This window comes from Betta splendens, chromosome 12 (genome assembly GCF_900634795.4).
Source record: "Betta splendens chromosome 12, fBetSpl5.4, whole genome shotgun sequence".
Taxonomy (NCBI): domain Eukaryota; kingdom Metazoa; phylum Chordata; class Actinopteri; order Anabantiformes; family Osphronemidae; genus Betta; species Betta splendens.
The window spans coordinates 9,246,336-9,263,248 of record NC_040892.2 but is presented as its reverse complement, the minus strand read 5'-3'; the positions used below and the strand labels follow the sequence as shown (position 1 = coordinate 9,263,248).

The window sequence follows — 16,913 nt, the reverse complement described above, 5'->3', positions numbered from 1 at the left end:
TTGTAGCAGTTTAACTACTTTTAATCCACTACAACTTACTTTCTGCCCACATGTCTGTTGTCTATAACCATCTGTTACTAAGTAAAAATAATTCAATTTGAACACTGAATATTTTCATATTGAAAAATAAGGAAGAAAAAGAAGTAAAACCCCAAATATCAACGGATCTACATCTACAGCAGCTTAACTTTGAGATTCAGAGTGACCTGCGGCTCCGACCATCAGCCTGAGTCAAAGGGAAAGTTTGGTGAAGACCAACTCACGCAGCTTCTCCTAATTCTGAACGTTGCCCTCGGCCGCTTGGATAAAACCGGCGGCGCTCGCTGCTTCTATCGAGCTGTTCTTTCACCACTTCACCTTATAGTTCAGCAGACGGGTCATCTCTTCTCTGCCAGGCTTTGATCCACGGTCACCGATGGGTGATTCACTCCGGCCACAATCAGCAGCCAGTGTAATGTGTAACTAAATGGTAATAACTAGCTAATGTGCAACAACTTAAACCACATGTGAAAACAGGATTCCTAACGTCCCAAACGGAGACAATACAAATTAACCGAGATTCTTCAGTGAAAAGAGGAACATCGAGTTTCTTGCACTTTGACATGTGTGCAGCTCAGTGTCCAAAGGAAGTGAGCTCCTGTTAACTCTTTAACGACATCACATTTTTCCTATCTGTTGTGCAAAGCTACATCAAACAAAAGACGTCTTTTAAAAATGTGGTTCCTGTCGACAACATCTTATCTAAAGTGGGCTGGTGCACCTTCTGTCCGGGGAGGAAAAGGCGGAAGATGTGTGGGCGGCCCACACAAGACCCCACCAGGGTCATTTACAAGACAAACAAACCAATAAGCAAACAAGACGAACAACGGCTATAAATAAATCAGGCCTCCGGCCCAGTCGGACGCATTAGGCAACTTCTCTACACACATGCTCGTTCACGCTGTCTGACTCGTCTCTCACTTCTCATTAAACATTCAAGAGAAACCATTGTGTTATGAAACGTTATAATAGCTATTGTCTTGTGATCCGAGGCGTGATTTTGGCCAGAGCTGGGAGGTATGGGGAGGTCTCAGCACCGGTGTCACCTGATTGAGTCAGAGACGCTGGTTGTTAAAAGCCGAATTCTTCAGCCTCAGTAAACGAGGAAGAGAAGAACACGCCACTGTGCTGTTTACTCGCAGCCACCTGCAGAATGCGAGTGAGGTAAAACAAAGAGAGACGCTATTAGGACGGGCTTCAAAATCAGAGCCGCCCCGAACAAACAGCGACTTTGTTCCAGTCGCACAGCAGATGCATCCCATCCACCGCTGCCAGAGAAAAACATGTGTTTCAATTAAAACTATCTAGGAAATCTGTATCTTCCACTTGGAGCACATCCTGTGCTCCTCCTTCTGAGGTCACTGGCTACGTGCTCAAAAACAGGAAGTGTGACTGAGTTATTTGAAGGCTTGTCCTCAACAACTCTGTATTTATGGCCACCGGGTTGATTAGTTCAGTCGAAGCCCCTTCTGCAACAATGAGTGTCGCGGGAATCAGCAGCTGTAGTTTGAGGGATGACAGTGGGGGAAAATCACTAGAGAGGGATCATGGTGGTGACGTGTTACGCAGCTCCGTCACTCTGCGTGGGAGCAGTGTGTGTGTTTGTGCATTGGTGTTTGCAGGCGTGTGTGCAACAGATGGTGGTGCCTCGCAGTTGTTGTTTTTTTTTTTACAGAAGTGACCTGCAGAGGAAAAGGGAGACAAACTAAAGGGAAGGGAAACCTTCCTGAGCGTCAGGGACTTATCTTGTGACGCCTGCTGGGTATTGTTCCCCTCGCTGTTTAGGAAGGCAGAAAAAAAAAGCTGAAGCACTAAATGTAACGTAAAGGTCGTAAAGTGGTTTAACAGTATAAATTGGCATCACTGAGCTCCCGGTAGCTCCTCTAATTTAATTTAGTTATGAAATTAAAACAGCAGTGAAACAGGAAATTGTGTAAACATGGGCCCACATCCCTTAAACAGCAGGAGACAACAAGGAAGGTGACCCATCGCCTCCACATCCGTCTCCAGATAAGACGTGACATCAAAATTTGGCTTCACAATTACTCATGAATCACTGGTGTCAACTTTGGAGTTCACGCTCCCATAAGGCAGATTCTGTGAGAGCAGCCAGAGGGTCACGGCGGTCATTTTACAGCGAGATGTGAGGCCACAGACTGACAGAAGCTCAACAGGGGTGAAGGAGCCGTTGATACAGAAAATCGCCTGCAATCAGACCCGTCTGAAAGCGGATGGAGCATCAGGAAAATGCAAAGTCAGACTGTTCTGTCGGGCAAGAAGAGGCAAATTATAAATCTGCAATAGTAAAGAAACAGTCATTAAAAGGAGGATGATGTAACATGGTGGAAAACATGCTGCTGCTCCATCTGTTATGCAGTGATCCAACTCTAAACTTGCTACAAGAAATAAGAAAACTGGCTGGTTAAAACACCAAACATCTGTATTTTTGTGAGATAAAAATTTTATAGGTTTTAAAAAAAATAACAGGATTTAGTCTAGTCAGAAAAAAGCCTTTGCTCGTGGTTGGTAGCAGATTCCATTTCACTGGTTACATAAAAATCTTTAATTGGACACAAACCTTTGTGGATAATTTGGATGTCTTACAGAGGCGCATTTGAACAAGCCTCATTAACTAAATAAAATATACCGTAATAAATCTGTGCTGCAGTACATTTACCTCTTACATCAGATAGACTGGGTGAGGGCGGGCTGAGATTACCTCAGCGTAACACCGTTGAGTGAGCGAAGGTCGTCTTTGTTGGAGCCTTTGAGGTGATGTCACCAGTACTTCCCCTGGCACACCTGGGCAGGAGGGGCCGAACACCTGAAGGCAGCACCGGGCGCCGCAACGCGGCCCGATCAGTCACCTGACTCCTCCCCCAGAACAAAACAGCGCCTTGAAGATAAGCTGCCTGGAGAACTGTGTAAACAAATGTGCAGGAATGTGTGTAACACGCTGGTGAATAAATAATGGGACAGACGCGCCTGAGTGAGCCGAGGTCGACATAGAGACAGGAAAATGTATTTGCACAAGAAATGAAGCGGGCTGGAAAATCACCGGGGGGCCGCGACCGAGTGGGGACCGGAGGCAGAGCCCACAGCGCCGATGCTAGCGGTCGGATCCACAGAGAGACAGTTGCCAGCAGCCTGTCTACCAGCCACAAATGTGCAGTAATTCAAAGCATGCGACGTGACGCCGTTCCCTGCAGCTGAAAGCCCTCCGACCCCCCCCCCAGTGGAGCTGCAGAGGGCGACCAATGCACTGCGCCCCGGTCCACGTGACGCCTTCGATCACAGTTCCACCGCAAATTTGGGCTGAAGCTAATCTCATAACTAAATGGCATGACGCCTGTTGCAAGACTGCAAGAGGCAGATCTCCCAAACAAACGGAGGAATTCGGCTGCGCTGAAAAGAGGTCAACGCCGTCGGTGTGAAGTTATGACGGGTTTGTTACCAGTTATTTGGCGGTTCTGTTTCTGACTGTTCTCGCCACACAGGCCCGGGTTCTTCTCGCCACGTGCCCCCACGTTGAAGTTCAGATCCGGGAGATCAGTGGATTCTGACTGGAAAACAACAACAACAAAACCCAAACGCTGTTGCTGTGGCAACCGCCAAAGAACCAGATTGAAGCTGCAGAGCAAACGGTGAGAGAAAGGAAACAAAGGGAGAACATTAAAGAGCTGCTGAAAGGAAAACAAGATTCCAGCTTTTGTAGGTTAGTTCTCATGAGCTTCACATGACTTGAATTTAGCCCTTTTCTTGCCCCCCCCCTTCCCCTTTCCCCCATTTCTCCCTGTGTACTGAGCGCTAGCCCTCCCTCCACTCCCCCTCCTCCCTGCACAGCACATAGACTTCCTGTGTGTCCTGGCCTGAATGGTATGTGCATGGAGTGGGTGTCTGGGAGGCCTTTCATCCGGCATGGAAAGAAAGGAGCGAGGGTGGGAGGGGGCAAAAAGGAAAGTGAGAGAAGAGAGTCATCTTTAATCCGTTTTGAGTCAGAGCAGTTGTCCGGAGGAGCGCGGGCGGGGCGGGGCGTGTTAAATGGAGTCAGAGGGCTAGTGCCAGGGCTGTGTGTGTGTGTGTGTGTTGCGTCTGGAGGGGAAGAGCAAGGCCTGCTGGGAAACGCTGCCGCCTGCTCGCTCCATGGCATCCGGTCCGGAGCGACTGGGCCAAGCTGGAGCAGGCAGAGAGGTCTCACCTAGAATGTGCAAAAACAGACCGAGGCTGCACAGACAGACAGACAGACAGACAGACAGACAGACAGACAGACAGACAGACAGACAGACAGACAGACAGACAGACAGACAGACAGACAGACAGACAGACAGGGTGGAGCTGGCGGCTCAGCGCCAGGCCCCCAGTCTGTAGCCTGTACCTTATGCCATGGAAACAACCTACAGTCGCCCGAGCGTGCCAAGACAAGATGAGCTCTAATAGGAAGAGAGCAGGCAGTGCCATCTGGTGTTTTGATTGGATAACGGTGCGGCGCATACGGATGTTTAATGATGTCAGAGGAGCAACAAGCAGTTACATTTTAGTTTAGCACGGAGAGCACAGAAACAGAGAGCAGCTCATGTGCAAAGGAACCGATTAGGTACATGACTGAGAGCACTTCAATGAAGCACGGCGCCGGCTCATTTCACTGCATATTTATTCCAACACAATACAGAATACACGTTTTCAAAAATGCAAATATTGCAAATCTGAAAAAAAAAAACAAAAAAAAACAAAACAAAAACATAAACTTGGCCTAAGGGAACATCTCCAGCGCTAAAGGCTGTCACACGTTGCACCTGCTCCACATTCATATAGCACTTAAATCAAATGTTGAGTTTCAAACCACACATACATTACGATGCATATAGAATAAAATCAGTTTCCATAAATCCAGCAGTCCTCTAATAAATAGAGGCATACGGGAATACGACTTTAAAGGCAGTAGTTTTGTCCCAGGAAAGAAAATGAAAGAAGAAACAGCAACCAAATACTTTTTTACTGTAAATTAAAATTCAAAAACCAACATTTGATGCGGTGACTTCATTTTACCTAAGCGAGCGCTGTTTTCCAGTTTCCTCAAAGCAACACAGGCTGCGCGAGACGCACATCTACACAAGCTGCAGCGGTAGCTCCCTCGTAGGACGAGATCCTGATCCAGATCCTGGAACCCAGTCAGTGTTCATGGCGATAAAGAACACAGTTTGCATATACTCGCATTCCACTCTCACCTTCTGATGACGAACACACACACACACACACAGAGGCACGCTTCATTCAAATAGTTTGTTTTCATTAGGGCTAAACTCAAGCGAGGAGCTAATATGTGTCAGTATGAGCATGTGAAGGAGGGGCGACAAACTAAATATGCAGTGAGTGATCTCCAGTAGGTTTTAGCATGGACACGTTTGGACAGAAATATGGCAGAATAGCATCCTGTCGTTCTCAAGCCTCGAGCCAGAAAGTCAGTTCCTGCCGTGCTTCGCTGCTCCGAGCCACAGATATCGATTTTTCACAAAAGAAAATCCACGAGTCCAAAGCAACTTCTGAATCTGGATGGAGCGGCGTGAATTAGGACGCGGTCCCAGTTTATTATACAGCTGCATAGCAAAGTGCCCCCCCCCTTTCGCCTCCCGTCGCCGTGGAGATGTTCGGGAAGGGCCGAATCAGTTTAATGCTGAGCAGTGCTGGCAGACGGCGGACAGAAACAGTAAGAGCGCCCCGTTCTCCGCAGGACCACGCTTCCATCAAGCCTCAGTCCAGCTCTTCACATGCAGCTGGTGACTTAGCTGCTCAGCAGACCAGCGGCGCTCAGCCAGAACCTGCAGCTCCATCCGCGCCAAGATGCTCGTCCAGACAAATCCCGTCCCAAGGTCCCATCTTTGGTTTCACTGTCCGTTTTCTCTGTCCTATATTGTGACCGTGAAAGCTGTACACAGTGCACTATGAGATATAGATGGAATCGATGCTAACCAAGTGAGACGATGCAGGACACACACTGGTCACTCGGCTGTTTGTCTCACGTCTAGTGAGATATGTTGGACGTAATCCTTCAGGAACCAGAGAAAAAGCTGTCCTTTACCTCAGATCATCCTTCCCTCTCTTCTGGAGCTCAAGACACTGAGCAGGTAGGATCACGCTCATCAGCCTAGAACCTAGAAGCTACTGCTGGAGGACAGAACATACATGGACCACCAAGCTCCTTTCAGAAGTGGACTGGCGCATGCAAACCTAGCTTCTAGCTCCCAGAAGCTAAATATGCTAACGACTGTTTAGCAGCTTCAATAAGCCAATGAGAGGGACCAACATCATCAAGAGGTTACAAATTACACCCAAAGGCCACAAGCAGGGCTGATTTAAATGCAGGTAGAGCTCTGAGCATTAGGAGCATGTTATGCTCTTCTTCGGGGTTTAGATCCTGCAGCTCTGTGCACGCGGTTCCACTCAGAGCTCTTCATCCACGTGAGTCAGGATCTTAAATGTATTCCACGTTCACAGTGACCTTTTCAGCGGCTGGTGGAGGATCAGTCCCTCCGTAACACGTCCGTCTGTACAGTACTCCCTGCGTTCTTTGATCCACATCCATGAAGCGACCAGGGCTTTCTGGCTACATCTACTCCACTTTAATATTTAAGCTCCCTGCGGATGAATATTCACAGGGATACACATATCAACAGGAATCACTGCCCTCTGCAGAACTGACATGTGCACACTTGAATATGTTGTGTCTTTCCAGTCTGGAGATGAAAGTGGACGTTGGATTCGGCGTAGGGAAAGCGCTGCTCCTGCTGAATCTGGCGGCATGGCCTCTTATTACCTTCAGCTGTAATAAGGAAATGTGTTAAATGTAAAAGCGGAATCGTTCCCGGCTCCCGAATCTCAGCAGGAGACCAAAATGTCCTCCAAAATGTGTGCAGGCGCCTTCTGACAGGAGACGGCGGCAGCACTGGTTCACGTCGACAGGTTCCTAAGCAGGTTTGAGCCTTAAGAGGAGAGAATGAAGACGAATAGAGCGTTTCTGTTTGGAGGGTTAGTGACAGGAGACCCAGCGGACTTTAAGGCGTACTAGACGGGTCCAGGTTGTGCCTAAGGAGGGTTAGCGCTACCTGAGGATCTCATTCTGTGCTGTTCACGCAGCTACACAATGCGAGATCAATACGGCAAATTGGCTGTTCCGGTCCCTTTGGGCCCGTTTGAAAACTGGACTTTGTTACGTCTCCCTTTCATCGCTTTGCTCGACACAGTTCTGAAGGTTTGCGGGAGCTGTTTCCAGGCGGTGCTGTTTCCACGGTGTCAGCGCTTTTCAAGGAGGAAATCATTAGACGGGTGAAAAGACAGAACCAACACAAGTTCAACACAAAGTGACTTTATTAAGGTAAGGGGGCTGGTGGAGCGGCTGAATGTGGGGATCGTCCCCATCAGGACGTCTCTGTTCCAATGGATGCCGGCTCTGCCTTTGACCGTCAGACGCAGGAGGAAGCGTCTCCAAATAATGACGTCCGCGTATGTGACGATCCAGAACAGCAGCTCCGGTCGAGGCTCACGAGCAAAGGTTGAAATGAGAGAAATGAAGAAAAGCGAAGTCCCAGGGAGGCTAGAACGCACAAACCGCCTAATCTGCACACGCTTTGAAAAGATTGAGATCCATGATAATGTTGAAGCCTTTAGACAGGCATCTCAAGCACTAGCTTTGCTAGTTTCAGCGCGTCTAAACACCGGTCAGTGTCTCTGACCCTGCCGTCCAGTATTCCTACAGACACAGCGCAGACGAGGAAAAGAAAACAGCGTTAGGAGATGTCGGAAATGACTGACAACATGATGACGTTACACTAAACATTTTGACAGCCCAGGCGGCTGTTCGGGGGTAAATGCTTGCACATCCGACCCTGGGAAGGTCACAACACCAGCATGATTGGCAGCTTGTCTGAAAGCACTCCGTGCGCGCGGAGAGTCCTCCCCACACAGATATCCGTAATCCTTGAATCCGGGTTATTGAATCCATCTTCACAAGTGTCAGGAGGGGACATGTTTCAATCAAAGGAGGAAGTGGGCCGGTTCTTTTCATTTCCAAAATGTTTTTGTTGCCCCCCAACACAAATGCTCTCTCTAATCGCTCCATGGTTCCCATCGGTCTGTGCTGTCTGGTTTGACAGAGGTCTTCCTTTAGCGACGGAGACCGCCTGCCTTCATCTTACTATGAGTTCTACAGTTCACCTGCTCACCAGCAACCCCGCAGTTCCATCGCGATCCGCTCCGACGCAGGCCCGGCCTACCCAAATTAGTGAGCCCCCGAGTCCTGCTCGTCCCTGCTGCAGCCAAACGAAGCCATCCCCGATGACTGGAGCTGACTTATTTCCTCCAGAGCGCTGGCCAGAGAGTCCAGGTCCCCCGAGTCCTGGTGCTGGGCCTCCCAAAGACTCAGAATCACTGAGGACGGGCTCTCCTGACACGCGAAGTAGCACAGGTTCCTGCAAACCGGGAGCAAAATATGCAACATCACTGTGAGCCACAATCGAGTTATAGTAATAAAATGTAAATCTGATCATATTGTGTGTTGGAATGTGCCTCGAAAATCAAATCACACTGATGTGACCATTATAACAAAAGCTGAGAATAGCAGCACAGTTGTCTTTACTTACTGGTTTATTGTCTGAGAAAACCAGATTTCCCTGACACTGATTCTGTCTCCCTGCTGTTGTCGCGACACCTCTCCAACAGAGGGCACTGTTTCATTGCAGTGGGACTGTCCTCGCTGCCTGCTCCCTGTTGTTTTTACCTCCCCGGCCCGCGTTTTGTTCCTCAGCGTGTTAATGTTGCCACACATTCAGAGAAATAATTAGCAGAATCAGCTTAACCAGGCAGCGACATTCCCATTACATCCTCCGCGCCGCATTCGTCCGGGCTGAAAACACCCTGAAATCCTCTCCCAGCTCTCAGTCACAGATGTTTGTTTTCAGCCTCTGTCTGAGCGAAATTCTTTAATCGCGTACTTCCTGTCACAGTTTCCGAGTTCCCCTCTCATGTCTGTCCAACTGGCAAGACGGAGAGCACCCTCGCTTCCTGCACCCCCCCCCCATCTCTCTCCACTGCTCGACAGAGCTGACTGCACGCATCCAAGCGCTCATGGCTTTAAGCACTTGATTATTGACTTCTCCTCTGAAGAACAAATAGCGATCACCCCATCACCAAACAAGCGAGATCCTGTGCAGCCTACGCAAACGCTGACCTGGTGCACCCTCGGGAGAGCGCGCGGGGATGCGGCTAATGAGGAGTGCTAACACGAACACATTTTTTGCCACAGGCGGGCCCGTCAGCGGTCTGAGACCTTCCTTCAGATTCCTGCAGAACACTGCATCTTCTCTCCAGTTACTCCGACTGCGCTAAAGTCGTCCCTTACATCTCGCCCTCCTCCTCCTCCCCTCTTTCTCGGTTGTGCATGTGTTTCTAGATCTATAATGAAATCAGCAGAGTGGAGTGTTACTGAAGGCTGGTTGGTGATGGTAGATTAGGGCTGACACGGTGCCTAAATCCTAGATTAAAAATAGTATTCAAAGTGGGAGCGGCTTTTACATGGTGGCGAGCGCAGTGCGTGCAGCAATTATAATGCACAGTCATTATTCATTTATCTGGGAATAACTAAACAACAAGGCAAATGACTTGGGCAGCAAACTCCAGTTACCTGTCTATGTGGAGCTTCTGAGCCAGGAGCTGCCAGTCCTTCCCCTTGGCGTTAGCGATGTCGAAGGTGGCACTGATCCGCTGACGGATGGACAGCGGGATTTTAAAGGCCCTCGACCCCGTCTGAGAGGTGACGGTGCAGTCGGACTGGGCGAAGAAGGGGACCACTCCCTTTTCATTCTAGCCGTCCGAAAAAACGGTAAGAAAATAAAAAGCTCAGCGCCTCAATATGGAGACAAGGACAAGGACTCATCAAGACAATTTGCAATCTATACATGAAACGCTCCCTGAAAGGCTCATTAAGCAGCTCTTAAATCAAACCAAGCGCCGTAAAGTAAAAAAAAAAAAAAAAAAAAAAAAGCCATTAACGAGCACACGGCGCCTCCTCACCTCCGCTACAGACGTGTACACCTGGAGGATCTGCTCCTCGCCTTTGACCTGCCGCACGCTGATCTTGCAGGACAGCTGCGGCGGCGTGGAGTGGCTGTAGCGCTCCAGAGAGAAGGCACACTGCAGGGGACGCTGGCTGCTGGCCCACACCTGAGAGAAGGAGAACTCCTGCGAGCGACGAGACAACAAGCTCATTAGGCCCCCCGCTAAAGACGTTCATTATTCCCATCCCGCTTTGCCGCCCACTTTGCTGTTTACATGATTAATTAAGAGCGAATGAGTGGCCTCTTCAGCCGATCAATGATGTTACCTAATCAAGCAGTTTACCCATCACAAAGAGAGGCAGCAGGCGTTGGAGCCTTTGGGACCAAGCGTATCCGGTTCCACCGGATACTTGTGGAAGAGCTAGAGTCATTAGTAGCAACACTAAATATATTAGATGATATTTACTCTGGGAAAATAATGAAGTTACTTTCCATTACTTTTGCTTGTGTGGCTAGTCTTACATTGACATGGACTATGATGATGAACATCATAGACGAGAACTTCCTGAGCCGCTTTGTTTGTGCTTTCTTCTCCCCTATGTGATGCTTTTAAATGCTGATTCAAAAGACCATCATCATGGAATTGGGACATATACGCCCCTTATTTACCCAGGTTGAGCGCGGACAAACACAAACACATCGGAGCAAATGGAATCTAAAAGGCCAATTTCTAACTAACGACTGCGTGACCCAGACAGGGGCGCAGCGCGAGCAGGTCAGAAACGCTGCTTTGTGGGTGATTCATGCTCTCTTCAGATCCATCAGGCGGGAGGATGGTCACTTGAAGAAGCCTCCTTCAGGCTAAAGTAGCGTGAAAGCCCATAGTCGCTGTAGAACCCTCACATAGTGGCTCTTTGCTCTTGTTGGCATTATGGAGGCCCTATAGTGAACTAGTGCTGCTAATGGGATGGAATAAACATCAGGGTGGAAAATAATCTGCAGCACGTAGACACTGTACTGCGTGTGTGTGAGTGCGGCAGCGATAATTATTGGTGAAAGGGGGGTGAGGTAGCCTCAGCGATCTCCTGCTGTGCCCTTTGACGCAGTCCTGCGGCTTTGATGTGGCCATGGAAGCAAAAGCTTGTGCGGAGAAACGGAGGACGCTGAGAAGATGGAGACGCGCAGCTTCCTCCCAAACACCACATCCACGCTGCTCTGCCTGATCACACAGAGGGAGAAGGCCTCACCTGGCAGGTGGTGAAAGGCTTGATGCTCCAGAGCAACTGTGGGACGTCCTGGATGGACACCTGGAGGTTGAAGGAGTTCCCCCTGAACAGCATCACTTTAGGCTCCTCCAGCAGCCGCCCGCCCCTGCTGCGCTCGCCCACTGCCACCTCCTGATGGGGAAAGGTGGCGGTTCAGGTGGACAGAAGCTAGACACGGTCTGCGACGGGGCTGATAGACTTAATGTACGAAAACACCGACACCGACAAGACAAGAAACGCGGTTCATTCATCCAACACGAGGGCTGAAACAACAATGAATAAAAAATATTACTCATAATTGTGATGACTATTTGTCTGTTTTGATTTAGAAAGCCCATAATCACAAATGAAAGCGCACATTGTGACAAAGCAACTACTGCAAATGCGCACAAGAAGCTTTCGGCAAGTGCTTTTACTGAGTCATAAGTGATGCAGCCTCCGTTTTTATCCGCCCTGCGCGCCTGCCGTCGTGCGCATTTAAAATAATGCTGTGGCCGTGGAAAATCTTTAATGAGTGAACGTTAATGACAAATATAACTCTGGCGAGGCCTCCACTGTGCAGCTGGTTTGGCCTTAAAAGCTCTGCAGCGCGATAGAGATCCCCCCGAGAGCCACTGCAGCTAACACCACCTTTAATAGATACAAATGGAGCAGGTTGGGCACAAACACAGGCTTGTGATATTGTAATTTTTTCCATGTGTTGCGTGCTGGTGTTTATACTTCGTGTGGCGAGGGAAGGCACGGCGCTCATCCTCTCAGTCATGCGGCACGGGGAGAAGGTAAATGCAAAGCGCGCCGGCTGCCTCCAAACCAGATCGATTCTCTCTGCAAGCTCACAGGGGAAATTAATTGTCGTATGAAGCGCAAACAAAAGCCAACGACGACGACGACAGACAGAAAAAAAGAGCAAATGAACAAATAAGTATGTCTGACTGATGGAGAGGTGCAGTGAATTGGCTCTTGGCATTGAATCTCTTTGTTCACCAGCAGTTCTACCTTTTGCACTTTTAATGAAGACAGGAAAGACATGACTTCTGCAAAAGAAAAGTATTTTTCCCTCTGCTGAAAAAAAAAAAAACCCAGATCCTGGTTCAGCGCCACGTGAAGCACCACTGACGAGCCGCGGCATCGAACCGACGCCGCGTCTGAGGACGTGTCTTATTTAAACGTGTTTGAATAGTTGTTAAAGGGAAGGCGACGCTGAAACACATTTGATTAACTAGAGTGCAAATTAAATTAACGCAAAGAAAGGGCAGAGAAGCGGGCGTGGAGCATCTGTTGTCTTTGTAATTAAAAGTCCCCCCTTTGTCTCCTAGTTATCAGGCGCGTCCCAGTGGCAGCGTTGCTGCAGCAGGCAGCTCTTTAAAGGAAAAACAGCAGAAAAGAGCAATTTATCCAGAAACGCAACGTAACTATGCTGCTTGAGCACTCGCCGGCGCGCGGGGGGGGGGGGGGGGGGGGGGGGGGGGGGGGGGGGGGGGGCGCTCCTTTTTCTCTGCGCTTTTATTTTGGCGTCTGACCTTTTCTCCACCCGGCCGTTACCTGAAAGGCGTGGGGCGTGTCGTCCACGCAGTAAACCCTGAGGGCGAAGCCCAGGGCGCTGGCGCTGGCGCCGTCCGCGCTCCCGAACACCGCCAGCCTCAGCCGCTTGCTGGCCTCCTGGGTCAGCGGCTCGCCCAGCAGGGCGTAGCGGCCCGGCTGCTCCAGCAGCACGTGGCACCGCCGGGCCTCCAGCAGGCAGTAGCAGCACGTGCTCTCCTCGTCCACGGACATCACTTCCTGTCGGAGGGGGGGGGGGAACGATGGCGCCAGGGTTAAAGGCTGCTGAAGCTGCTGAGCTCTGGTGTTTGGCTGTGGTTTAGCAGCGAGGAGCTAAGTGTGCTGATTCAGAGGAGTTTGCAAACGCTTTCATTTAAACATCAAACTCAAAGCTGGACACCGTTCACACACAGACTTAGCGGCATAATTGCAAACTTCAAGGTTCAATGTATTCTTCTTACTTATGTGAACAACACACATAAAACGAATGCGTAACCTGCCATAACTAGCATTTTGAAGCTGCTTTGTGACTGTATTGTTATGTATGTAATTAAGGTACTTCACAGACACACAGCTGAAAACACGGCGCCTGTGCCGAGCTGAACAGGAGCCAAGTGAGTGATGACACATCATACGCAGACAGGGGATACAGCAACACTGACTAAAAGGATTAGCTGTTTCCAGTAGCCAACTTCTCCCTGAATCGCGACCCTCAGACCCCCCCCTGCACGCGCAGCCATGCTGATGGGAGCTGATTCGCTAGCCCACCGCTTCCGGGACCCGCCCCCTTTCGCGCTGGCGCGTTCCCCGTGACTTAGCTGTTCCCCCGTCGAGAAATGATGGCGACAACAGTGCGAGCTTTAATGGGAATGCCTCCGAGAGGCAGCAAAGGTGAGAGAGAGAGAGAGAGGAGGGGGTGAGGGGGGGAGAGACCTCCATCTGCCGTTAGATCACACATTCCAGAGATTAGATTTTGAGGAAGTGTCTTTACTAAGACAAAGAGACGGAGACGGGTCACGGTGTTGCATGAGAACGTCTCCTTCTTCTTCTCCTGCACCCGTCAGCCTCTTCCTTCTCTCTCTCCCTCTCTCTGCTATTCTCCCCCTTCCATTGGCGTACAGCTCCAACCGGTGATGGGTCTTTTGATAGCTTCCTTTTGTGCAACACGTCTGCTGGCAAATTACATCTGTGTAAATGTCAGCCCGTGTGAAAGGAGCAGGCAGGGAAGGAGCCACGGGCCTTCCAAGGTCACAAACACTTGGTGGCTACAGGGTCGCTGTGCCTCAGTAAGGTCTTCAAAGCCTGCTGATGAGGTTACTCATACATTAAAGGGGCATCTTAGATGTAGCTACGCTGGCTAGAAGGCGCGGGAAGATGGAGAGAGGGCGTTTGGATTGAAGTCAGACGTCGGAACAAGTCCTGTGTGGAGCTGCGAAGTGCTACAGGGCAAAGTTGAAGTGCGATTTTACTGAAAGAACGGGATGTGAGAAAATAATTCGCCGCCGCAATCACAGAGATAACACTATAATGCATTTAGAGGAATCAATCCTTAAATCTTTTATGAAGCCCACGCGCCAGGTTTGATCCGTTTTCACCCCACACTGACGTATCAGACTGAAGTAGGTGCTTTAACCTCTCATGGGTTTCATTGAAATCCGTCGGCTAAACAGGTGGTTCAAAGACATCGTTTTAAAGCTTTCACGCCGTGCTCGGCAGATGTTTCTCCATTGTTCCTATGTCGGTATTAGTGTATTTAATCTGTGGATACAGAGCTGCTGTAGGATGAGCGATATCTTGCCCTTTGACACCGGCAGAAAATAAGTGTTTTCTGACAAAGATGAAAGGAATAATAGAAGAAGAACAGTACCTTCAACAAGCCAAATAAATCCACATTAAACTATGTACTACTGTAACTATGAATCTGTGTGGCTGCCACAGGTTCTAACAGTTAAGATGACTGGCCACTTTATTAGGTACAGCTACACAGCCGCTCTAATTCAGCTCTGGCTTTAATTCTATTTCTACAGGGACATTATTTCTTAGTGCTGAAGTGCTTTATTTTAAGAGGTGCTTCCAATGTTTTAGCCCTCGTCAAAATTAAACGAGGGGCCACCTCCTAATATTATTTACTGCAATAAAACTCCAACACCTTCTCTGACCTCAGTAATAAACTTAGTGGAATTATCGCCTTTCTGACAGCTTTAACTTACAGAGAAGTACTAAACTAAAGAATGAATGGCAGAGCTGCTGTACTGGATTGAATTGGAGGTTGCAGGAATCACTCATGTACCTAATAAAGGGGCCAGTGAGTTTATTTTATCATATAACAACAAACATACATTTGCAGTTCGTGTTAATGGTCGTCCTGTGAACAGCTGCAGTTTCCCCATTCGCAGCCTTGTGAAGTGAGAAATACTTATATGGCATTATCATTATGCTGGGAGAGAACTGAATGCTTGGATGATTAATAGCCACCATTTGCATCCAGCCTGACATTTCTTTTAGATGTATGACAGCATGAGGTAGAGCTTGAAAGGCCGAATTTTTAGCGGAATGACGAATCTGAGCTGGCAAGCCTGAAATCGTCTCCGTGCTTGCATGACTACACCGCAGGATGAACATTTTCATGAAAGTAAGCCGGGGCGGTTTATCAGATCATATTGATATTCCTGGCACTAGTGAAAGTGTTTGCAGTTGTTAACAGTCGGTACTGGAGCTAAGGCAGGAAACGAACCTGTTAACCACAGCTTTAGTCTAAGGCAGACCGCTCACCTCCCACTTGTTGTCCTGCGTTTGCCTCTTCAGTCTGATGGTCCAGTTGTTCCCAGCAGCCTCTGCACAATGGGCTATGGTCATGGCTATGGGACAGGACAGGTCGAGGCCCGGCGGCCCGTACGTCACCGCGGGGCTCAGAAAGATCTCGGGCTCGTCCTCGGACACAGTGCTGCAAACACAGAGGCGCCAGCGTTAATCAAATATAGACGTGTGGAGCCAGAAACAGGGAAAATCAAACGGGTACGTAAACACGGCAGCATGGATCCTGCTACTAATGAATCACTGCTTAAACAAGCAGATAACCGAGTGTGACCCCTGCCTATGAACAAAGTAAACTCAGATTCTAGGACACTCATAATGAATCAATCCCTGACTAGATGACACACAGACACACAGATAGAGAAAGATTAAAGCAGCAAGACTAATGGACAGTGGGGCTGCGGAGGACAGGCTTTAGCACACAGCGTGTAAGCTTCATGGGTCGATGGAGCTTATGAAGCCTGCTCTGGCCGGCCCGGTGACAGATTAGCTGGGCCAAGCTGCTCTTGGCCAGAGGCCCAATCTTGGCTGGAAGCCCTGAAGACTGAGAGCAATCGATAGGACCACCATCAGTCATGCAGCTGGTCCGGCTGGACACAGGACACGGCTATTGGTCCTGTTGTCACCGGAGCAGCGTGGATGTTTCTCAGCGCCATCAACGTGGCCACGGCCGGGACGAAACCCCGCTCGAAGGCCAACGACGCCAGAGAGTTTCACAGATATAAGTTTATATAATGACTACGCTTTAATTAAGTCTGTGGAACGTTTGTACGTTTGGATTCATGCGCTGACTGATTGTTCCTTAGCTCCACACAGAGCGCATTTCCATTATGCTGTTACCAATCAACACTGAAAAATTAAGAGAGGTTATGATCCGCTGGCTGGAAAAAAAAAAAGAAGTAAAATAAAATCACACGTTCAGACAGCACCGTGGCCCTGCAGCTGCACTTTTGTGCTAATCAGCCCCAGGCACAGTGGAATCCAAGGTTACCTGCTGCTGAGACTATGCTAATTAGCCAGATTGCCTGTGAGCTAAGATTAAAGATGGTTATTTACCATCTCTGATTGTGGTTACGTCAACAAAGACATATCACTTCGCGGCGGCGCTTAACGTGAAGCTAACGAAGGCTTATTAGCAAAGTCATGTGTGCGGTTCACACTGTTACTTTTCCCACACGACCACAGTTGTGAATTGAACTTTGTGCGGCGC

The 16,913-nt window shown here is 49.1% G+C and overlaps 1 protein-coding gene across 7 annotated transcripts in view; it reads right to left on the bottom strand.

Moving 5' to 3' along the window:
* Positions 1 to 4,673: 4,673 nt before the first annotated feature.
* LOC114866485 (netrin receptor UNC5D-like) overlaps positions 4,674 to 16,913 on the bottom strand; it is a 138,302-nt gene continuing 126,062 nt past the window's right edge. For all 7 annotated transcript variants that reach the window (XM_055513660.1, XM_029168272.3, XM_029168273.3 and 4 more), the window contains 6 exons: positions 15,662 to 15,833; positions 12,893 to 13,129; positions 11,333 to 11,482; positions 10,102 to 10,269; positions 9,713 to 9,891; positions 4,674 to 8,501 (listed from right to left, as the gene is read on the bottom strand). In XM_055513660.1, coding sequence (XP_055369635.1) covers positions 8,312 to 8,501; positions 9,713 to 9,891; positions 10,102 to 10,269; positions 11,333 to 11,482; positions 12,893 to 13,129; positions 15,662 to 15,833 — 1,096 coding nt within the window. In that variant the 3' untranslated portion in view covers positions 4,674 to 8,311. The remainder of the gene's footprint in view (positions 8,502 to 9,712; positions 9,892 to 10,101; positions 10,270 to 11,332; positions 11,483 to 12,892; positions 13,130 to 15,661; positions 15,834 to 16,913) is intronic.